At 42.0% G+C, this 24,364-nt stretch overlaps 1 protein-coding gene across 12 annotated transcripts in view; it reads right to left on the bottom strand.

The window, feature by feature from the left end:
* Positions 1-19,365, bottom strand: part of LOC129862183 (tripartite motif-containing protein 44-like) — a 115,921-nt gene extending 96,556 nt beyond the window's left edge. For 3 of the 12 annotated variants that reach the window (XR_008760731.1, XR_008760732.1, XM_055933585.1), the window contains exons 1-2: positions 19,324-19,365; positions 9,231-9,901 (exon numbers count right to left, since the gene is read on the bottom strand). Coding sequence is in view for 10 of the 12 variants with exons in the window: in XM_055933585.1 (XP_055789560.1) it covers positions 9,231-9,901; positions 19,324-19,327 (675 nt within the window). In the remaining 2 variants the exon portion in view is untranslated. Of the gene's footprint in view, positions 1-9,230; positions 9,902-10,627; positions 10,905-12,313; positions 12,791-19,323 lie in introns of those variants that run through there. The other 9 variants (XM_055933592.1, XM_055933593.1, XM_055933584.1 and 6 more) reach the window with 8 other exon arrangements.
* Positions 19,366-24,364: the final 4,999 nt, after the last annotated feature.

Below are 24,364 nucleotides of genomic sequence, written 5' to 3'. Positions count from 1 at the left end.
TTATGTATATCATTGCCCCAACTGTTGACCAGGCTATGTTAGAGCTGCAATCTGACCTTATTACCTTACAGAAAGCTCTGGTTGGTTTAATACTTGTTGGTAGACGAGAAGCAGGTACAGGGAGTGAGCATTTAATAGCAACAGACATGGAACAGGACAGGACAGCGTCTGGACATGAACACACAACTACATTAATGCTGACACAGGGAACAAATGGGGGAGCAGACAGTTATAGACGGGGCAATCAACAAAGGGAAGGAGTCCAGGTGAGTCCAATGAGCGCTACAGCGCTTAATGATGGTGACAGGTGTGCGTAATGAAGGGCAGCCTGGCACCCTCAAGCACCAGAGAGGGAGAGCAAGAGCACTTGTACATAATGCAGGCAAGACTAAATACACGTTGTTCTCCATAGTTCTCAAAAGGACGTTTCAAATGGACTACCTATTTATTAATTGGATGGTTCTCCCATTGATCAGGTTCCCGACTACAAATATCTAGGTATTTGGATTGACAAGACCTAATGTTTAAAAAACATACAGATAAGCTAGTTAAAAAGCTAAGATTTAAAGTGGGCTTCTTTTTTTTGAATAGATCTTGCCTCTCCCTAAATAGCAGGAAGCAGATGGTACAGTCAACCTTACTGCCCGTTCTTGTCTATGGTGATTCCATTTATCGGATTGCAGCAGCCACTACTCTTAAACCTTTGTATGCCGTCTACCCACCCTTCGCTTTATCACTGGTGACAGTTTAAATACGCATCACTGCATCCTGTATCAAAAGGTTGGCTGGTCCTCATTATAAAATCATCTAGGTCACTTCATTACTCCCTCTTTATTCACAAAGCTCTACTGCACAAGCTTCCAACATCCCTCACTTTGTTGTTGAAGTATGAATACATGAGTTACAAAACATGTTTGCAGGGTTGGTTAACTATTGAGGTTCCTCGGGTCTGCACTGAATTGGGTAGATCCGTTTTTTTTATGTGCCCAACTGCTGGAAAAATATGCAGATCTCATTGAAATGGGATGTTCTGGTGCCGCTCAGACAGTTTAGAATATTGATAGAAGACCTGGTAGCTGAGAGATGTAGATGATATCTATGATTGTATTTTGTATATTTTTGTATTTTAACTGTCGCTTGTATTCTGTAGAATGTGTCAATTGTAAAATGCAGGGCACCCTGTTGAAATAAAGTTAAATAAAATAAAGTTATTCGGACACGGCCTATGTATTCCATTGAGCCCATTTAAGCCATTACTGGGTTGTTTGAGACAGGTCATTACAAAAATGTCCGCGGTTGGAACATTAATGGGAAAAAACGACAGACAAGCAAGAGTATGAAAGAGTCGCAGGAGTGAAATGAAAGCAATCAATCCAGCAAGACGTGACAAGTGGATTTTGCATAACTTAAACGCAGGAAATAGATGGCAGAAAAAGACAGATCCTCAGGTGGGTGGGACATTCACGTTGCTAATGTCATCTCTACTCCCTCCGTAGTCAAGATGATGATGTGTCATTCTCGCTCCATGATATCTCCTCTGCCCACAGAGAGCAGTTAGTTAGTCGGTGAGTCACGGGACAGGAGGGGACGGGCTGTACAACTTCTGCATTAAAAAGCCATCTGGAAAGGAAGCCATGACGCAGGAAGGAATTGATTCCTAGCCAAACAGACACGGGAATATATTCCAAACACATTATTAATAGGGCTGGATAATTGGGAGAATTTGTCATGATGTCATTGTAGCTGTCCCATGACGGCATACATTATTATTATTTTTTAATTATTATTATTAATACATGACATCATTATGTGTTAAACATACGGAGATACTCTGCTCTACTCTTCTAAAGCCCTAGTGTGTTGACTTGAGGTGCTGTATAAGTGCCTCAGCTCTATTAGTGCAATACTATCATTTGAGATTCCTCAGCTCTATTAGTGTACTACTATCATTTGATATTACTCAGCTATATTAGTGTACTACTATCATTTGATATTACTCAGCTCTATTAGTGTACTACTATCATTTGATATTATTCAGCTCTATTAGTGTACTACTATCATTTGATATTACTCAGCTCTATTAGTGTACTACTATCATTTGATATTACTCAGCTCTATTAGTGTACTACTATCATTTGAGATTCCTCAGCTCTATTAGTGTACTACTATCATTTGAGATTCCTCCGCTCTATTAGTGTACTACTATCATTTGAGATTCCTCAGCTCTATTAGTGTACTACTATAATTTGAGATTCCTCCGCTCTATTAGTGTACTACTATCATTTGAGATTCCTCAGCTCTATTAGTGTACTACTATCATTTGACATTACAGATACATAAACAATATTGATTGTATCGTTTCTCCTATACTGTAGGGGATGTATTGTGATGTTATGTAGATCATATACAGTAGAGGGCACAGAATGAGTCACATACAGGCTGTGTCACTGTGCTGTATGCTCTCTCACCATGAAGAATACCTTTGCAGTTCAGCTACTCAAGGACAGAGGTGGCTTAGTATCTCACTCCCTTTACAATGGAATGTAAGTTTAGAACTCTTTTGTTTTCATTTGTTATGCCATCACTATGCTGATATGTTATATACGGTGGGAATGTGCTTATATCTATGTCATACATGGTGGGACTGTGCTCATGTCTATGTTATAAACGGTGGGACTGCTTATATCTATGTTAGCGCCTTCAGAAAGTATTCATATCCATGCACTGCACAACACGTCACTTCCTGTTGAACACTCTTTTCCATATTATGTCTATTTCTGATCAGCTACCCAGGAAAGGGCTGAAAATAGCCCTTATGAATATATGTAGCCTTAGAAATAAGGTTAATGAAATCAATAACTGGCTAACATCAGATAACATTAATATATTAGCTATTTCTGAGACTCACTTAGATAATTAATTAGATAATACAGCAGTAGCAAAACAAGAATATTGCTGTATGTATTCAGAGCCATATGCTTCTAATGCGTAGAGAAGATCTCATGTAAAGTGTTTAAGTATTTTGGTTGCAACTTCACTTGGCACATCTAAAGCCCTTTCTTTTGGGGTGTTGCTATAGGCCACCAAGTGCAAACAGTCAGTATCTAAATAATATGTGTGAAATACTTGATAGTGTATGTGATGTAAACAGAGAGGTCTACTTTCTTGGGGACCTGAATACTGACTGGTTTTCATCAAGCTGTCCACTCAAGAGGAAGCTCCTTACTGTAACCATTTCCTGTAATCTGGTTCAGGTTATTAATCAACCTACCAGGGTGTTTACAAACACTACAGGAACAAGATCATCCACACATTTTTACTAATACTTTATAACTTTGTTCCAAAGCTATAGTCATACCCATTGGATGCAGTGATCACAATAGTGGTTATATCTAGGAAAGCCAAAGTTCCAAAAGCTGGGCATAAAATAGTCTACAGTATAAGAGATCACACAAAAGATTTTGCTGAGACTTTTATGTGGATGATGTTAAAAATATTTGTTGGTCTGATGTGATTAATCAGGAGCATCAAGACACTGCACTTGATGAATTTATGAAATTGCTTCTTCAAATTATTGATAAACATGCACCTTTTAAGAAACTGACTTTCAGAACTGTTAAGACTCCATGGATTGATGAGGAAATGAAAAACTGTATAGTTGAAAGGAGTGGCTAATAAGACTGGCTGACTTACTGCAACTTGAGAAATGAAGGCTAAACTCAACAAAAAGAAGAAGAAACTGTATTATGAAGCCAAGATAAATGACATAAAAAAATCTTCAATTAAAACTATGGGGAGGAAGACATTCAACTCCACCTTTCATTGAATCACATGGCTTATTGATCACAATAGCATTTGATGTTGCCAATTTTTTTAACTATTATTTAATTGATAAAGTGGGCAAACTTAGGCAGGAAATGCCAACAATGAACAGTGAGCCATCGTACTCATGCATAAAAAAATGAATAATGAAAGAAAAGCATTGCAAGTTTGAATTTTATAATGTTAGTGTGGGAGAGGTGGAAAAATGTTTTCTTATCAATCAATAATGACAAACCTCCTGGCATTGACAATTTAGATGAAAAGCTATTGAGGATGGTAGCTGACTCTAGCTACTCCTATCGGTCATTTCTTTAATCTAGAGGAACGTTTTTGTCCTCAGGCCTGGAGGGAAGCAAGAGTAATTTCGCTACCCAAGAGTGGTAAAGCTGCCTTTACTGTTTCTAACAGCAGACCTATAAACTGTTGGAAAACATTGTGTTTGACCAAATACAATAATATTTCTCTATAAACAAATTAACAACAGACTTTCAGCATGCTTATAGAGAAGGACATTCAACATGTACTGCACTGACACAAATGACTGATGATTGGTTCAAATACATTTATAATAAGAAGATTGTGGGAGCTGTACTGCTAGATTTCAGTACAGCCTTTGATATTATTGACCATAACCTGTTGTCGAGAAAAATGACGTGGTATGGCTTTTCAACCTCTACTATATCGTGGATTCAGAGGGTTTTCTTTAATGGAAGCTTCCTTATTGTCAAACATGTAAAGTGTGGTGTGCTGCAGGGCAGCTCTCTAGGCCTTCTACTCTTTCCTATTTTTACCAATGACCTGCCACTGGCATTAACTTCTTTGGGGTAGGGGGCAGTATTTTCACGTCCGGATGAAAAGCATGCCCAGAGTAAACGGCCTGCTACAAAGCCATAAAAGCTAGAATATGCATATTCATGAAGCTGGTTGAGAGAATGCCAAGCTGTCATCAAGGCAAAGGGTGGCTACTTTGAAGAAACTCAAATAAAATCTATTTTTCATTGTTAAAAATTGTTTGGGATAGGGGGCAGCATTTTCACGTTTGGATGAAAAGCGTGCCCAGAGTAAACTGCCTGCTACTCAGTCCCAGTTGCTAATATATGCATATTATTAGTATATTTGGATAGAAAACACTCTGAAGTTTCTAAAACTGTTTAAATTATGTCTGTGAGTATAACAGAACTCATATGGCAGGTGAAAACCTGAGAATAAATCCAACCAGGAAGTGGGAAATCTGAGGTTGGTCGATTTTCAACTCAGCTCCTATTGAAGATACAGTGGGATATTGGTAATGTTGCACTTCCTAAGGCTTCCACTAGATGTCAACAGTCTTTAGAACCTTGTCTGATGCCTCTACTGTGAAGTGGGGCCGAAGCAGAGAGGAATGAGTCAGAGGTCTGCCAGTAGCCACGAGCTGACCATGCACGTTCACATGAGAGTTTACTCCCGTTCCATTTGCTTTTCTGATGACAAAGGAATTCTCCGGTTGGAACATTATTTAAGATTTATGTTCAAAACATCCTAAAGATTGATTCAATACATCGTTTGACATGTTTCTACTGTCTGTTACAGAACTTATTGACATTTCGTCTGCTTTTAGTGAATGCGCTTCGTGACTTTGGATTTGTTTACCAAACGCGCTAACAAAAGTAACTATTTGGACATAAATGATGGACATTACCGAACAAAACGAACATTTCTTGTGGAAGTGGGAGTCCTGGGAGTGCATTCTGACGAAGATCAGCAAATTCCCAATCTGGCCCTCAAACCATCATGGTCACCTAATAATCCCCAGTTTACAATTGGCTCATTCATCCCCCTCCTCTCCCCTGTAACTATTCCCCAGGTCGTTGCTGCAAATGAGAACGTGTTCTCAGTCAACTTACCTGGTAAAATAACAGTAAAATAAAAATAAAAAAAAGGTAAGTGAAGATGTATAATGCTATTTATGACTTTTGTTGACTGCATAATATGGCGGCTATATTTGTGTCTTGATTGGGCTCTGAGCGCCGACCTCAGATTATTGCATGGTTTTTGCTCTTTCCGTAAAGCTTTTTTGAAAATCTCCACAAAATTCCATGTATAACAGTTATATCTTTTAGCAATGTTTATTATGAGTATTCCTGTGAATTGATGTGGCTCGTTTTGGAACGTTTTGGAACGTTTTGGAACTTCTGAACGTAAGGCGCCAATGTAAACTCAGATTTTTGGATATAAATATGAACTTTACCGAACAAAACGTACATGTATTGTGTAACATGAAGTCCTATGAGTGTCATCTGATGAAGATCATCAAAGGTTAGTGATTCATTTTATCTATATTTCTGCTTTTTGTGAAACCTCTCTTTGGCTGGAAAAATGGCTGTGTTATTCTATGAATAGGCACTCACCTAACATAATCGTTAGGTTTGCTTTTGTCATAAAGCCTTTATGAAATCGGACACTGTGTCTGGATTTACAAAAAGTGTATCTTTAAAATGGTGTAAAATACATGTATGTTTGAATTTGGCACCCTGCAGTTTCACTGGCTGTTGAAGAGGTGGGACGCTCCCGTCTCACGTACCCTAGAGAGGTTAACTTCTACTTCATCACAATCCCAGATCCGGGAGCACCCCCATCAGTAAAAAAGCTGACTAGCATAGCCTAGCATAGCGTCACAAGTAAATACTAGCATCTAAATATCATTAAATCACAAGTCCAAGACACCAAATGAAAGATACACATCTTGTGAATCCAGCCATCATTTCTGATTTTTTAAATGTTTTACAGGGAAGACACAATATGTATTTCTATTAGCTAACCACGATAGCAAAAGACACAACTTTTTTTTCTCCACCATTTTTTTCCTGCATAGGTAGCTATCACAATTTCGACCAAATAAAGATATAAATAGTCACTAACCAAGAAACAACTTCATCAGATGACAGTCTGATAACATATTTATTGTATAGCATATGTTTTGTTAGAAAAATGTGCATATTTCATATATAAATCATAGTTTTACATTGCAGCCACCATCACAACTCTCACCAAAGCAACTAGAATAACTACAGAGACCAACGTGAATTACCTAAATACTCATCATAAAACATTTATGAAAAATACACAGCGTACAGCAAATGAAAGACAAAGATCTTGTGAATCCAGCCAATTTCAGATTTTTTAAGTGTTTTACAGTGAAAACACAATATAGCATTATATTAGCTTACTACAATAGCCAACCACACAACAGCATTGATTCAAGCCAATAATAGCGATAACGAATAAACCAGCAAAAGATATTAATTTTTTCACTAACCTTCTCAAACTTCTTCAGCTGACAGTCCTATAACATCATATTACACAATACATATAGAGTTTGTTCGAAAATGTGCATATTTAGCGGCACAAATCGTGGCTATACAATGAGAATAGTAGCCAAGCTGCCAACAAAATGTCGGGAGAAATCTTGGGAGAGGCACCTAATCTAATCAATAACTAATCATAAACTTCACTAAAAAATACAGGTTGGACAGCAAATGAAAGATACATTAGTTCTTAATGCAACCGCTGTGTTCGATTTTTTTTAAATTAACGTTACTACGACATACAGCGTGCGTTAATGCGAGACCGCACCAAAATTAATGGCGGAATAGGAGTTTTTGTCACGTTCCTGACCTGTTTTCTGTTAGTTTTCTGTGTTAGTTGGTCAGGACGTGAGTTTGGGTGGGCAGTCTATGTTTTCTGTTTCTATGTTGGTTTAAGGGTTGCCTGGTATGGCTCTTAATTAGAGGCAGGTGTTTGGCGTTTCCTCTAATTGAGAGTCATATTAAGGTAGGTTGTTTCACAGTGTCGTTGTGGGTGGTTGTCTCCTGTGTCAGTGTTTGTTGCACCATACGGGACTGTATCGTGAGTTCGTTTTGTTTGTAGTCAGTACCTGTTCGTGCGTTCTTCGTTTTATGTAGTCATTTTTCCTGTTGTGCGTTCTTCGTGTTTTATGTGAGCTCGTATGTTCAGGTTTGTCTACATTCGTTTTGTTATTTTGTTAATTATTTCAAGTGGTTTCGTTTCGTGTTTTTCCCGTCTTGTTTAATTAAAATTATGTCATTTCAAAACGCTGCGCCTTGGTTCAATCCATGCTCCTCCTCTTCGGATGAAGAGGAGGAGGAACACCGTTACAGTTTTACATTTTTCAACAGAACAACGAATTAACATCAAAAATAGATCTTACTTTTTGATGAGCTTTCATCAGAATCTTGGGCAAGTTGTCCTTTGTCCAAAAGAATCGTTGCTCGGTTGTAGATTGCCGCCTTCAACTTTGGAATTAGCAGTAAACATTAGCCATGTGGCCCAGACGTGCCCAACTCACTATAACGCAGCACAAAGAAATATCCGAAAATCGCAATATACTGATATAAACTGATATAACTCGGTTTAAAATAACAACATTATGATGTCTTTAACACCTATATCGAATAAAATCAGGATGACTGATGGCTGTGCGGCATAGGCAAGATGCAGTAGATGGTATAGAGTACAGTATATACATGTGAGATGAGTAATGTAGGGTATGTAACATTATATAAAGTGGCATTGTTTAAAGTGACTAGTGATAAATTGGATGTAATAAATGTTTAATTATTAAAATGGCTAGAGATTTGAGTCAGTATGTCGGCAGCAGCCACTCAATGTTAGTGATATATAATTGGCCACAGGTGGACTCCAATCAAGTTGTAGTGACGTCTCAAGTGTAACGATTCTCGTCCTCTTCGTCTGAGGAGTATGAAGGATCGGACCAATATGCAGCGTGGTAAGTGTTCGTCATATTTTAATAATAAACTGAACACTACAAAATACAAAAATAACAAAGTGAATGAAAACGAAAACCGAAACAGTCCTGAATGGTGACACAAACACAAACCCAGGAAACAACCACCCACAACCAAAATGGGGAAAACAGGGTACCTAAATATGATTCTCAATCAGAGACAACGATCGACAGCTGCCTCTGATTGAGAACCATATCAGGCCAGACATAGAAATACAACAACATAGAACACAGAACATAGACTACCCACCCCAACTCACGCCCTGACCAACCTAACACAAAGACATAAAAAGAAGCTAAGGTCAGAACGTGACATTTCCTTTAATCATGATGATTAAAGGAAATTGGATGCACCTGAGCTCAATATGCTGTGTCATAGCGAAGGGGTGTGAATACTTACGTAAAAGAGATATTTCTGCATTTCAATTTCACTAACTTTTTTTTAAAATCTAAAAACATCTTTTCTCTTCATCATTATGGGTTATTGTGTGTAGATGGGTGAGATTTTTTTAATATTCATTTTGAATTCAACATAATGTTGAATAAGTCAAGTGTTAAGAATACTTTCTGAAGACACTGAATGCGTGAAGGATGTGCAACTCACCTTCTGCCAGACGTAGGCCTCGCGCAGGGTGATGATCTCATGTTCACGGTGCTCCCCCTGCACGGCACACACCACACAGATGACCTTCTCGTCAGCCTTGCAATAGAGAGTGCCCTCCTGGCCGTGCTCCTTACAGCGCAGCCTCTCCACTGTCACTGTGTCCCTCTTACTAACCCCCTCTAGAGCCGCCACTGCCTCTTCATCGCCATCTTCATCATCAACCTTCCCCTTCCCCTGGTCTCTCTCTCCTCCACACACACCGTTCTCTTGTATCCCAGCCCCACCGCATGCCGCATTTTCCACCACCCCTGGCTCTGTCGCAGGCCTCATTCCCTGTACCCTTTCCTCCCCTGCCCCCTCCCTTGTGTGTCTGTCCCTGCCCAGCCGTTGGGACTGGGACTGGGGCTGCAACACTTCCTGGCCGTAGGGCATTAGCTGGTGTCGTGTGCTGCAGGCGTGTTTCTCGGCGTGGGCAGGGCAGAAGGCGAAGCTGCAGGTGTGACACACCTGGGTCGCCGGCTGGGCCTCGTCAGGCTCACACGCATCACATGACCCATCCATCTGCGGTAGCTCGTCCTCATCAGGTCCTCCACTTCCTCTCCAGGGTTCCCCTTGGTCTGTCATTGTAGTGGGTCTGAGTAGGGTGAGTAGGGGGGTAAGTGAAGGACACCCTGTGGGAGAGATGAGTGGTAGAGGACAGGGTATATAAATAGCTACTTACTTGACCTAAGCAAGAGTAACAAGTTGTAGGGACTACTGTCAGAGGAAAAACAAAACACATCCCTTTCAAAGGTACTGTACCTGCCAAAGTTTACTGCTTTTGTCTGCAAACACACCCCTCTTTGTTTGCATACTATTACCCACATACACACACTGTAGATACACACACAACTGGTGAGAGTGCAAACCTGCATTATCTAATGCAACTGGTGAGAGTGCATACCTGCATTATCTAATGCATACACACTCTCTTTCTCTCCAAGCTCCTCCTCTTTCTGTCCAGCATTAGGGACAGACCATTTCATGCTTCAATCATTTTGTTTTTCTCTCCTCTCCCTCCCCCTTTCCTTTATTTCACTCTACGGGAGAGCATTTTAAGAATGGAGGCTACCCACGCTGCCTGCCTGACACACACAGCAGGGCCTGAGCTGCATACAAAACTATGTTTTGTGCTCTCTCTCTTTTCCTCTCTCGCTCCGTGGGGGCCTACCTCTCCTGAGCACAGCTCGGCTATTCTCTCTCCTTTCTGACACAAACAACCACCAACTGGGCCTCACTGCACATAAAACTCTCCCTACTCTTCAATTCTCTTCTCCACTCTGCTATCTCCATTTCTCTGACTCTTTCACACACCGACACACACACACACTCTCTCTCTCCCCCCCTATGGGGCCTACCCGTGTGAAGCTCGGTTCCCAATGTGTACTCACTGGTATATCTGTGAGGCAGGCTCTGTAGTTTTGTTCGCTTTCTGTCACTCTTTGTTTCTCTCTCTGCTGCGGAGAGCACAGCCAGTGATGACGTTAGCTAGCTAGCACTTCCTTAGCACAGCTGCCCTGCTCTCTGTGCTCTAACTTGCTACCTTTCACTTCACAGTTGAAGCTCAGGCCCTGGCTGTATTCACTTCCTTGTTTTCCTCAGCTGCAGGGTATTTTTTTCTCTCTTTCTCTCTTTACTTCCTGGTTCTCTAGTGGCAGCCGGAGAGAGAGACACACAGAGGTGGGAGAGAGAAACTGATTTGACAACCACAACAAAAGGCAGAGAGAGCAGCCTGCTAGCAAACACAGACAATGCAGCAGGATTAGTAGGCTTGAGAGGGAGAGGAAACAAACTCTTCCACTGTTCTCCTCCTTAGAGAGAGCTAAGAGGCTATTGAGCTGAGCTCCACATAAGCAGCAGTGTTTGGTGTTTGGCCAGTGAGTGCTGCCTTCTACTCTATGGTGAAACATAAATAAGTTTTACAGTCTAAGCTGTAATCACAGTCTGGGTCTCGCTGGATGCGGATGAAGATGTTTTGCCAATTGAGCAGCTGAAAGACCAATTGAATTGACTGTAATAAAAAAGCACTTCACGTTCTCATATAAAAGTACACAGCTGGACAAGCCTCTCTGCAAGAGAATAAACAGCAGAGGAAAAATAACAAAACAACAACAATTTAGTACATTGACTTGATTCTAATTACAATATACCCCAAATACAATTACACAATGAGCCCAAATTATACCCATTGTCCAAATCTTGGGCAATTTGCACTGGAAAATAAAGAAAAATCAATGGTTAAAAAAGGGGGTTTAATTTCAAAGAAGGTAAAACACGGGGTCTCCCAGAGAGAGTGAAACTATGCAGAGGGGTTAGTCAGAGCTTTAATTGATATGACAAGACCACCTACTCACTAAACCCTGATCAGATTATTCCATTATTTTTCTTGACCCAGTGAGCCACGTTGTTTGGAGAGAGATGGAATCTGGAGTCAATATAAGGTTGTGTGGGCATCTAATACTGAGCGGGGTTTGGCCATTGACTTAGCAATGCGATATGTTACAGAACAATAGCTACCTTTACTGATCATTCACGTGGAAATTATTATTTTTCAGGTCAACACATGACAATACTTTATAGCGACAAATTCACAAAATTCACAGATATAGCTCGTCAACAAACGTAAAAAAATCTACAGATTTCGGGATAATGCATTCCATCTCTTCCATCGTCTGGTTCCACCCAAACCTTGATGAAGCTAGAGGGAGCAGTGATGTTCCAATGAGGTAATTACCATCAGCCCATGCTAAATAGTTTCTGGCCAATTAGCGGGGCCATTGACTTGATTCTAATTACAATATACCCCAAATACAATTACACAATGAGCCCAAAAGCAAATGTGAAACAAACAAGTGTTTTTTATGTTTCACACTTGTTGTGGCTCACAGTTGTATAATGAAAGTAAAGCCACAGTAATACAATACTATACTGCAGTTTAGTAAAGTCATTTCCTATAATAAAGATTCAAGCACACAAAGACCAAGAATGAGTGGGATGTTTTGGCCGACAGACAGAGATGGACAAGACAGACAGAAAACATTTACCTACTGCGTCATCTGTAACATTGTGGTATTGGCATGAAAGATCAGAATCTGTCTTGGGCAGAGAATACCAAACAGCATCGCAAACACTTCTAGCTTCTTCTTCTTCTCTCTCAATGGCTGTCCCTCTCCTTTTCTCTCTCTCTCGTCTCTCTTTCAGAGTCACAATATCTCTCAAATCAGGTCGATAGTTAATAATAAAGAAGCATTTCTTCCACGTCCATTGTCCTCTAAGAGCGTTTGTAATGTACAACCTAGTTTGTTCTCCTGTTCATGCATCTTGGTTGAACTGAGAGGTACAAAATAAATGTTACTCTCTCTCTCTCATCTCAAAGCAGGTCAGTTCCTGGGCTGCTCTCTTCCAGCACAGTGCACCCTGCGTCTGTTATAACACCGTGTCAAATCAAAAAGAAGAATCAATATGGTTTCAGAAAGTAACTCAGTGTCTGGACTGGTGGTGATCAGCTGGGTCTGTGTGGAGGGAGAGAGGGACTGCTGTCTGGTCAGAGATAAATTGAGAGGGGGAGATGGAGAGAGACAAGGGGACAGGGGGGATGAATGAGAAATGGAAGGAGAGACATATAGAGAGGAGAGGAGAGAGATATTGATACATAGCGGGAGAAATACAGTTTTAGATAAAAAGGTTTCCAAAATGGTTCTTTGAGGAGGGATAGGGTTCTTACCAAGAACGTTTTTGATCAGAATAACCCTTTTTAGAAGACACGGGTTCTTTGTAAGGCAAAGGGTTCTACCTAGAACCTTTAACATCCAAATAACCGTTTTTGAAAGATAGGGTTCTTTGAAAGTCAAGAAGGATTCTTTGGAAGGCAAGAAGGGTTTTACATATAACCATATATAATATTTCCCAACATGCTCTATTGCAGGGAGATTTTCTAAATAGTTTGTTATACTGTAATATATGTGTTTTTGCATTGATTGGTTGATTAATTTGACGCTACGCAAAGACTAATCCAATCTGTTAGTAATTGGATTTATTGCACCCGTTAGTTAGATGGTCGTTTCAGTTTAGATGATTGAGGTAGTCTCAGTATTCAATCTTCCCTACCCTGGCAGTCGTACTGAATGCAGGTTGCGGGTGATTAACAATTCCACTTGTTGGATATCCTATCTCTGGCTGGATTCCAAAAGGAATTACACATCACTTTGGAGGCCAGAATAATGTAGCTTGCAGGCCTGATGTGGCCTGTAAACCAGAAGATTCCTAACACCCCTGGGTTAGGGTTTAACTAGGCCCTCAAAGAAAGGCCTTACAGTATAATTTATTGTCATAAATAATTACATTTGAAAGGCTAATAAGGTTGGTGGAACTGTTCATTGAGGGTTCTATGAAGAACCCTCCAAAGATAAGGGTTCTTGATAGAAATCTTCATAGACAGTTCTAGGAAGAACCTTTAGATGATAAAATGGTTCTTGGTAGAACCCTTATAGACGGTTCTAAGTAGAACCATATACAGGGGGTTATTTGAAGAGCCCTATAAAGAGGGTTCTACATAGAACCCTCCGCAAATGATTCTACCCAGCACCAAAAAGGGTTCCCCAAGGTGACAAACCGAAGAACCCTGTATGGTTCTACTTAGCAACTTTTTTATCTAAGAGTGTAGAAGAAACAGAGATGGAAAAAGAGAAGGACGCAAGTGCTCCTGATCGAAGAAAAGCTCAAGGTTTCAGAATCATCATTCTCCATCCAAAACTCTGAGCCAATTTTCTGCTGAATCAAACATTACTCAAACTCCCTAATGTACAATGTTCAAATACAGTGCCTTGCAAAAAAATTCACCCTCTTTGCCGATTTTCCTATTCTGTTGTATTACAACCTGTAATTTAAATGGATTTTTATTCGAATTTCATGTAATGGACATACACGAAATAGTCCAAACTGGTGAAGTGAAATTTAAAAAATAACTTTGTTTCAAAAAATGAAAAAATGAAAAATGGTCCGTGCATATGTATTCCGCCCCTTTGCTATGAAGCCCCTAAATAAGACCTGGTGTAACCAATTACCTTCAGAAGTGACATAATTAGTTAAATAAAGTCCACCTGTGTGCAATCTAAGTGTCACATGATCAGTCACATGATCTCAGTATATATACACCTGTTCTGAAAGGCCACTGAGTCTGCAACACCACTAAGCAAGGGGCACACCCAAGCAAATTAAGACCAAGGAGCTCTCCAAACAGATCAGGGTTTGGGTTATAAAAAAAGATCAGAAACTTTGAACATCCCATGGAGCACCATCAAATCCATTATTAAAAAATTGAAAGAATATGGCACCACAACTAACCTGCCAAGAGAGGGCCGCCCACCAAAACTGACGGACCAGGCAAGGAGGGCATTAATCAGAGAGGCAACAAAGAGACCAAAAATAACCCTGAAGGAGCTGCAAAGCTCCACAGCGGAGACTGGAGTATCTGTCCATAGGACCACTTTAAGCAGTACACTTCACAGAGCTGGGCTTTTCAGAAGAGTGGCCAGAAAAAAATAAGCTAACATGTTTGGTGTTCGCCAAAAGGCATGTGGGAGACTCCCCAAACATGTGGAAGAAGGTACTCTGGTCAGATGAGACTAAAATGTAGCTTATTGGCCATCAAGGAAAACGCTATGTCTGGTGAAAACCAAACACCTCTCATCACCCCGAGAATACCATCCCTACAGTGAAGCATGGTAGTGGCAGCATCATGCTGTGGGGATGTTTTTTATCGACAGGGACTGGGAAACTGGTCAGAATTGAAAGAATGATGGATGGCGCTAAATACAGAAAAAGTCTTGAGTGAAACCTGTTTCAGTCTTCCAGAGATTTGAGCCTGGGACGGAGGTTCACCTTCCAGCAGGACAATGACCCTAAGCATACTGCTAAAGCAACACTCAAGTGGTTTAAGGGGAAACATTTAAATGTCTTGGAATGGCCTAGTCAAAGCCCAGACCTCAATCTAATTGAGAATCTGTGGTATAACTTAAAGATTGCTGTGCACAAGCGGAACTCATCCAAATTGAAGGAGCTGGAGCGGGTTTGCCTTGGAGAATGGGCAAAAATCCCAGTGGCAAGATGTACCAAGCTTATGGAGACATACCCCAAGAGACTTGCAGCTGTAATTGCTGAAAAAGGTGGCTCTACAAAGTATTTACTTTGGGAGGGAATAGTTATACACGCTCAAGTTCTGTTTTTTGTCTTATTTCTCGTTTGTTTCACAATAAAAAATATTTTGCATTATCAAAGTGGTAGGCATGTTGTGTAAATCAAATGATACAAACCTTCAAAAAATCTATTTTGGTTCCAGGTTGTAAGGCAACAAAATAGGAAGAATGCCAAAAAGGGGGTGAATACTTTCGCAAGCCACTGTATGCTCTATAGATTTCTTATGCAGTCAGATTGAAATCAATCAAAATACTGTACATACTTATGGCCTATAGCGCATTAATTGCTGTACTGCTTTGATGTACAGGGAGAAATTGTGAGAACTCTGCACACACTCACTATTTATCTATTTATCTCACTCTTTCCATCTCCATCGCTCTCCACTCTCCTCAGCTATACCTCCGTCCCTCACAACACAGGCTTTAGAAACACAATGAGCAATGCTAAGAGTGCTCTCTTTTGAAAATAAAATACCTCCTACTTGTGACTCTATTCATCGCACACAAAAGCCCCTGATGCGAGGCTGGAGAGGAGACGAGGTGGAGAGTGTCTGCTTTATACAATGATGGAGAGGTAACACACAATGCATGTAGGCATGTGCATGTGTGTGTGTGTGTGTGTGTGAGATTGTGTGTGTTGATAGTGTCAGGCACAATCTGGATGCAACTTCCAGCTCTAAAGTTATTATTAGTAATGTTGGTGATTTCACATCACCAAAACTCTTCACTAACAGCTCTCAGGCTACTTCATGAGACTGAGAAAGCTTTCATCTAATAATTTCTCCATTCCTTCTCTTATAGTAAAACAGGATCGATGCCCAGGTTTAGTGCATGCTTTCTCCCAATAAATCATCTTCTAAGCCAGGGCTGTAGCATGTATGTTATCATAACCTTGTCGTTTTATCAACAATTGTCGTTTTATATAGCTTAATAACACAAGATAGATATTGGTCTCCACTAGGCTTCAACTATTTAGCTGATCACAAGACCTTAACTAGCTGAATCAGATATGCTAAATTAGGGCTGGACTGAAAACCTACAGGACAGTAGATCTCCAGGAAGAGGGTTGGGCAGCCCTGGTTGTAGGGTATCCGGGAGGATGCAGTTGATGTGAGCCATAACCAGCCTTTCAGAGCACTTCTTGGCTACCGACGTGAGTGCTACGGGGCGGTAAAAATTTAGTCAGGTTACCTTCGCTTCCTTGGGACAGGGACTATGGTGGTCTGTTTGAAACATGTAGGTATTACAGACTTGGTCAGGGAGTGGTTGAAAATGTCAGTGAAGACACTAGCCAGTTAGTCCACGTATGCTTTGAGTACACGTCCAGGTAATCTGTCTGGCCCCGGGGCTTTGTGAATGTTGACCATTTTAAAGGTCTTGCTCAGATCGGTTAACATCGGTTATCACACAGTCATCCAGAACAGCTGGTGCTCTCGTGCATGCTTGCATTGAAGCGAGCATAAAAGGCGTTTAGTGTCACCGGGCAGCTCGGGTATGGGTTTCCCTTTGTAGTAAATTAAATGTAAAATGTAAATGTAGTCGGTAATAGTTTTTATGCCCTGCCACATCTGACGAGCGTCAGAGCTGATGTAGTAGGATTCAATCTTAATCCTGTATTGACAATTTGCTTGTTTGATGTTCATTTGAGGGCATAGCAAGATTTATTATAATCGTCCGGATTAGTGTCCCGCTCCTTGAAAGCGGCAGCTCTAGCCTTTAGCTCGATGCGGATGTTGCCTGTAATCCATGGCTTCTGGTTGGGATATGTACGTACGATCTCTGTGGGGACAACGTCGTCGATGCACTTATTGATGAAGCTGATGACTGAGGTGGTATACTACTCAATGCCATTAGATTAACCCCAGAACATATTCCATTCTGTGCTAGCAAAACAGTCCTGTAGCGTAGCATCCGTGTTATCCGACCACTTCCGTATTGAGAGCTTTGTATGCATCTCTGTGTGTGAAGTAAAGGTGGTCTCAAGTTTTTTTCCCTTTGGTTGCACATGTGACATGCTTGTAAAAATGCGGGAGAACTGATTTAAGTTTGCCTGCATTAAAGTCCCCGGCCACTAGGAGCGCCTCTTCTGGATGAGCATTTTCTTGTTTGCTTATGGCCTTATAGAGTTGGTCGAGTGTGGTCTTAGTGCCAGCATCAGTCAGTGGTGGTAAATAGACGGCTACAAATAATATAGATCGATAGGCAGCTTAAACTTGTTGAATTCAACCATAATTGGGTTCAAATACACATTTAGATTTGTGAACAGCCATCTACATCAAACACAATCTGTAAGGCGCAAATAGCAAAATGAGAGAGCAGCAGTGTGATTCACATCAATGTGCTATGTAGATATCAATAATAAGTGAATTCCGTATCGCCATAGACTACAACACTGCTGTCATCCTGACCTCCAAGCTTTTATTCAAGTTGGATAATCTTTGGATGTCAACAGCAGTCGCAGCATTGGAAGACATAACTTGGACTGTAGCCTACAAAAGCCTATTTCTGCTCTTTTCCCACAATCCATCAAACCCATTTGGGTGTGTCATCATTGTGGTCTCTGACTTGTGGTCAGACTCTCTCAGGTGGAGAAACTTTAACTTGCGCCTATTTTCAATGATGATTTGAATGTCATTAAAAAAACAGAGAAGTGTCAAAGTTTATTTTTCTGAATGTAAAAGTAATCATTGAACTAAACATCTAGTTTTTCAAAAGTTTCTGTAATCTGTTTACAATATTTTTGCTGGTATCATAACGGATTACAGTTACTATTTTTTATTTACATGTAATCCGTCACTCCCCAACCCTGACAATGCTTGTCAAATAGATAAATCGCCCTTAGTCTGTTCAAATCAAATGTTATTTGTCACATGTGCCAAATACAACAGGTGTAGACCTTACAGTGAAATGTTTACTTACAAGCCCTTAACCAACAATGCAGTTTTAAGAAAAATAAGTATTAAGTAAAAAAATAGATAAATAAAAAAATATTAAAAGAGCAGCAGTAAAAAAACAGTAGCGAGGCTATATACAGGGGGCACAGGTTAGTCGAGGTAATTGGGGTAATATGTGCATGTAGGTAGAGTTAAAGTGACTTTGCATAGATAATAAACAGGGGGGGGCAATGCAAATAGTCATGGTAGCCATTTGATTAGCTGTTCAGGAGTCTTATGGCTTGAGGGTAGAAGCTGTTAAGAGGCCTTTTGGACCTAGACTTGGCACTGATATCGCTTGCCATGCAGTAGCAGAGAGAACAGTCTATGACTAGGGACTCAAAAAGGACTAGGTTGTTGTGATGAACAGAGGGCGAACATATCTTGAAAGACAATGGTTGCAGCATCTTTTAGGGAGTGGTAATGAGGAGACCAATAATGGTTGCAATTGATGGTTTAATGAGACATCAGCTGGCTGTAATACAGATGCTGCCTTTTGAGGCAACATTTCTAGGCAGAATGTCCAAATTGTCATTTTCCAATCCCATGTATGCCTCGCCGGGAAAGCTCTCCCATAACACCTTGCGGTCCAGGCAAAACATTTTTTTCTGAATTAATGGTGGACTGCTTGGGATAACATTTTCCAGAAAAATAAGGAATAACTTTTATTTATTTATTCACTAAGTTATGCTAAAATGTTTTACTTTCATACTAAATGTGAATTCAAACCTTGAGTAAATGGTGTTCATCAGCCCTTTATCAAGCTAGCTAGCTAGCAAGCGATCTCATCCTGCTTATTTGCTGTTTAGAGATGAACAACAAATCATAGATTCAGCAATGTGTAAATTGTGAAAACCCAGACAGTTTTTAAATTATGAATTGGTGAATTTGCTAGCCAGCTGAAGAAATGTAGCAAACAGTTTTTACCCATTTGTTTTCAGGGACTAAAGCGGGCAGCTGATCGTGTTCCAGGTTGAAGGACATCTCACCCTGAAGATGTAAAGAACTTGTTGTGAACCTCCCAGCCACCAGGATAATCATGATATTACAGGATATTATTCAGGATTATGCAACATCACAATGTTATCATGCAGATTTCTCAGGACATTTTAATTTATGAAATTATTTCTGTCCCAGGGGATTGCACTGTGTGCAAGTATTCAATATAGACCACAATTAGTTGAATTAGGTGTTAGTGAAGGGCTGGAACCAAATATGTAAACTACTGGCCTGTGTATAAAAACATACGTGGCTGTCATGTCTAAATTGCCCTCATGTAATGAATAAGTTTATGAATGTTGGAGGTTAATCTCCTTGAGATGTCCCTCACTTGGGAATTACTAATTTTGTACAATGGACTATGTTTTAAGGACTCATGCACAGATAAAGGAAAACCAATAAAAATGTTAAGAGTTATTCAGAATTACAAGTGGTGATGTCTCCATGTGTTTCTGGTGTTGAGGCCTGGGCATCCGGTAACTGCAGTTCATCTGTCCAATCCCCTGCAAGGAGAGAGAAAGGCATCAATATTATTACAATGCTGTATTAATTCCATTATATATTCTTGTTTGATATGCATTTTTATAATCATATTGGACATATTATCCTTTATCACATGCCAGTATTTGTTTTGTGTCCAATGCATTTAGTTTACATTAGGATGAAGTAGCCTAGGCCTTCTAATCTAGATAGATTGCATCATATCACCTTTCAATATTAGTTATCAATAAATATGAAACCATGTTTTTTGAACATCGGTGTCATTTAATGCACGGTGGGATAGTTGTATGAATTAATCACAATGCAATCCTACTCATTAGGAAAAAAACAGCAGCTCTAATGCAATATTAGCTTCACAGTGAAACTCCACTACTCTCAGCTTGGTCTCATACACTAGACGTAACATAGGAAATGTAAATCCGGAACACTCAAATTAAATCAAAGTTTATTAGTATGATATGTTACGTTTGGTATGTTTACATAAGACAGAAGGTTACTTAAGGCAAAAACGAAAGTAGAGTAGTTGGTAGGCGTATAACACGAAGGTTAACATTTTTACATTTTAACAACCACTTACTACTTTAAAATGATTTAGCATATTAGTTAACCCTTCCCCTAACCTATCTCCTAACCCTTAGCTTCGCTAACGTTGGCAACCTAGCTAATGTTAGCCACAACAAATTGGAATTCGTAACATATTGTAGGTTTTGCAAATTTCTATATATATTGTCCGAATTGCAATTCGCAACATATCAAACGAATTGTAATTCGCAACATATCATACAATTGTAATTCGTAACATATCATACGAAATTAATGATGGACATCCACAAATACAATACGAAACGTAACATATCAGACGGATTGGAGTGTGCTGATTTTAGAATTTACTATGTTATATCTACCCCTGAGTCTAGGTTGCTATTCTGGCTATTATTCATTCTTAAACTTATTTATCCATAAACAAAATTGTAGCCTATATGAAATCATGCTTGCAATCTTACCTGTCATGTCCACAACGATTGAGCAGCAGACCAAGCAATATGCGAAAGGAGGACCCTATACTGTAGGATAATTATTCTGGTCAGTGTCAACTTCATTCATTAACAGGTAATGAGATCGATTCTGTTACTTGTTATTTGTGTCAGATATTTCCATTTTGGGATAGTTTTTCATTGAATTGCCAGCACTAGTTGCTCACGCTGCTAAAGTGGCTACAATGTAAACAAACGTCTGGCGCTCGAAGGAATGTGAATGCGTTATTACACGATGCTGCCTTCAAATCCCGTTCCAAATGGCAATAACCTACTGGAAAAATACTGCATACTAAGCTAGGTGCCTTTGGAGGCAGATAGGTAGCAGCCTTTTGATTGGTTAAATAATAACATTTAACATTTAAGTCATTTAGCAGACGCTCTTATCCAGAGCGACTTACAAATTGGAAAGTTCATACATATTCATCCTGGTCCCCCCGTGGGGAATGAACCCACAACCCTGGCGTTGCAAGCGCCATGCTCTACCAATTGAGCCACACGGGACCTAATAACAGTATGCTACACCAACAATAGTTTCCATTCATACAAAGTGTCAAAATGATTCCCCAGTACTGGGCGCGAAAAACTGATGTTCAGAGCAAAAGCAAGCTGCTCCGACCACTGCACTATGTCAGTTCACAATGCCCTTGTCACGATCGTGTACTGGAGAGAATGAGGACCAAGGCGCAGCTGGATATGAATACATCTTCTCTGTTTTTATTTAAAAGACGAAGATGAACGACACGAAACACTTTAACAAAACTATACAAAACAACAAAACGACCGTGAAGCTACAAACGTTGTGCACATACAAACAGGCTACAAACGTTCTTACATAGACAATTACCCACAACCAATGAGAGCCTATGGCTACCCTAAATAAGGCTCCCAATCAGAGACAACCGAAATCAGCTGTCTCTAATTGGGAACTCATTCAGGTAACCATAGACTCTCCTAGATAACTAACCAACATAGACAACGCTAGACATATACACTCAACACAAAACCATCTACTACACCCCATAACCCCTTTACCAAATAAACACCCAAAACCAACAAAACATAAACATTCCCCATGTCACACCCTGACCTAACTAAAATAATAAAGAAAACAAAGAATAATAAGGCCAGGGCGTGACATAACCCCCCCCTTGAGGCGCGAACTCCGGGCGCACCATACACAGTCTAGGGGAGGGTCTGGGTGGGCTCCCCTCCACGGTGGCGGCTCCGGCTCTGGTCGTAGTCCCCACGTCACCACAGTACCTAACCACCTCCTAGGCTTCCTCCAAACGACCCCCCTCCACATTAACCCCATTGCATTAAGGGGGAGTTCCGGACTAAGGGACAGCTCCGGACTAAGGACCAGTACCAGGGTAAGGGGCAGTACCAGGGTCAGGGGCAGCACCAGGGTAAGGGGCAGCACCAGGGTAAGGGGCAGCACCAGGGTAAGGGGCAGCTCCGGACTGAGGAATGGCAGCTCCGGACTGAGGGACTGCAGCTCCGGACTGAGGGACTGCAGCTCCGGACTGAGGGACTGCAGCTCCGGACTGAGGGACTGCAGCTCCGGACTGAGGGACTGCAGCTCCGGACTGAGGGACTGCAGCTCCGGACTGAGGGACTGCAGCTCCGGACTGAGGGACGGCCCATGGCTGGCTGACAGATCTGGCTGCTCATGGCTGGCTAACGGATCTGGCTGCTCATGGCTGGCTGACGGATCTGGCTGCTCATGGCTAGCTGACGGATCTGGCTGCTCATGGCTAGCTGACGGATCTGGCTGCTCATGGCTAGCTGACGGATCTGGCTGCTCATGGCTAGCTGACGGATCTGGCTGCTCATGGCTAGCTGACGGATCTGGCTGCTCATGGCTAGCTGACGGATCTGGCTGCTCATGGCTAGCTGACGGATCTGGCTGCTCATGGCTAGCTGACGGATCTGGCTGCTCATGGCTAGCTGACGGATCTGGCTGCTCATGGCTGGCTGACGGATCTGGCTGCTCATGGCTGGCTGACTGATCTGGCTGCTCATGGCTGGCTGACTGATCTGGCTGCTCATGGCTGGCTGACTGATCTGGCTGCTCCTGTCTGGTTGGCGGCTCTGGCAGATCCTGTCTGGTTGGCGGCTCTGGCAGATCCTGTCTGGTTGGCGGCTCTGGCAGATCCTGTCTGACGGACGGCTCTAGCGGCTCCTGTCTGGCTGGCGGCTCTAGCGGCTCCTGTCTGGCGGACGGCTCAGTGGGCTCATGGCAGACGGGCGGCTTTGCAGGCTCATGGCAGACGGGCGGCTTTGCAGGCTCATTGCAGACGGATGGCTCAGATGGCGCTGGGGAGACGGATGGCTCAGATGGCGCTGGGGAGACGGATGGCTCAGATGGCGCTGGGGAGACGAGCAGTTCAGTCAACGCTGTGCAGACGGCAGACTCCTGCCGGCTGAGGCGCACTGTAGGCCTGGTGCGTGGTGCCGGGACTGGTGGCACCGGGCTGGAGACACGCATCTCAGGGCTAGTGCGGGGAGCAGCAACAGGACGCACAGGACTCTGGGGACACACAGGAGGCTTGGTGCGTGGTTTAGACACTGGTGGTAAAGGGCTGGAGACACGCACCATATAGCTAGTGCGTGGAGGAGGCACTGGTGGTACTGGGTTGGGGCGGGGAGGTGGCGCCGGAAATACCGGACCGTGCAGGCGTACTGGCTCCCTTGAACGCCGAGCCTGCCCAACCTTACCTGGTTCTATGCTCCCCGTCGCCTGACCAGTGCGGGGAGGTGGAATAACCCGCACCGGCCTATGTAGGCGAACCGGGGACACCATGCGTAAGGCTGGTGCCATGTACGCCGGCCCGAGGAGACGCACTGGTGACCAGATGCGTTGGGCCGGCTTCATGACATATGGCTCAATGCTCAGTCTAGCCCGGCCGATACGTGGAGCTGAAATGTACCGAACCGGGCTATGCACGCGTACAGGAGACACCGTGCGCTCTACTGCGTAACACGGTGTCCGCCCGTACTCTCGCTCTCCACGGTAAGTACAGGGAGTAGGCGCAGGTTTCCTACCTGACTTCGCCACACTCCCTTTAAGGCCCCCCCCAAGAAATTTTTGGGTTGTACTCACGGGTCTCCAGCCTTGTCTCCGTGCTGCCTCCTCATATCGCCTCCTCTCGGCTTTCGCTGCCTCCAGCTCTTCACGAGAGAGGCGATATTCTCCAGGTTGATCCCAAGGTCCATCTCTTTCCAATTCCTTCTCCCAACTCCAGAAATCCTGTGTAGGTAGGTCCTGTTGCCGCCTTCCATGCCGCTTGGTCCTATGGTGGGTAATTCTGTCACGATCGTGTACTGGAGAGAATGAGGACCAAGGCGCAGCTGGATATGAATACATCTTCTCTGTTTTTATTTAAAAGACGAAGATGAACACGACACGAAACACTTTAACAAAACTATAC

Source organism: Salvelinus fontinalis, chromosome 9 (assembly GCF_029448725.1).
Source record: "Salvelinus fontinalis isolate EN_2023a chromosome 9, ASM2944872v1, whole genome shotgun sequence".
Classification (NCBI taxonomy): Eukaryota; Metazoa; Chordata; class Actinopteri; order Salmoniformes; family Salmonidae; genus Salvelinus; species Salvelinus fontinalis.
This window is presented reverse-complemented; position numbering and strand designations above follow the sequence as displayed.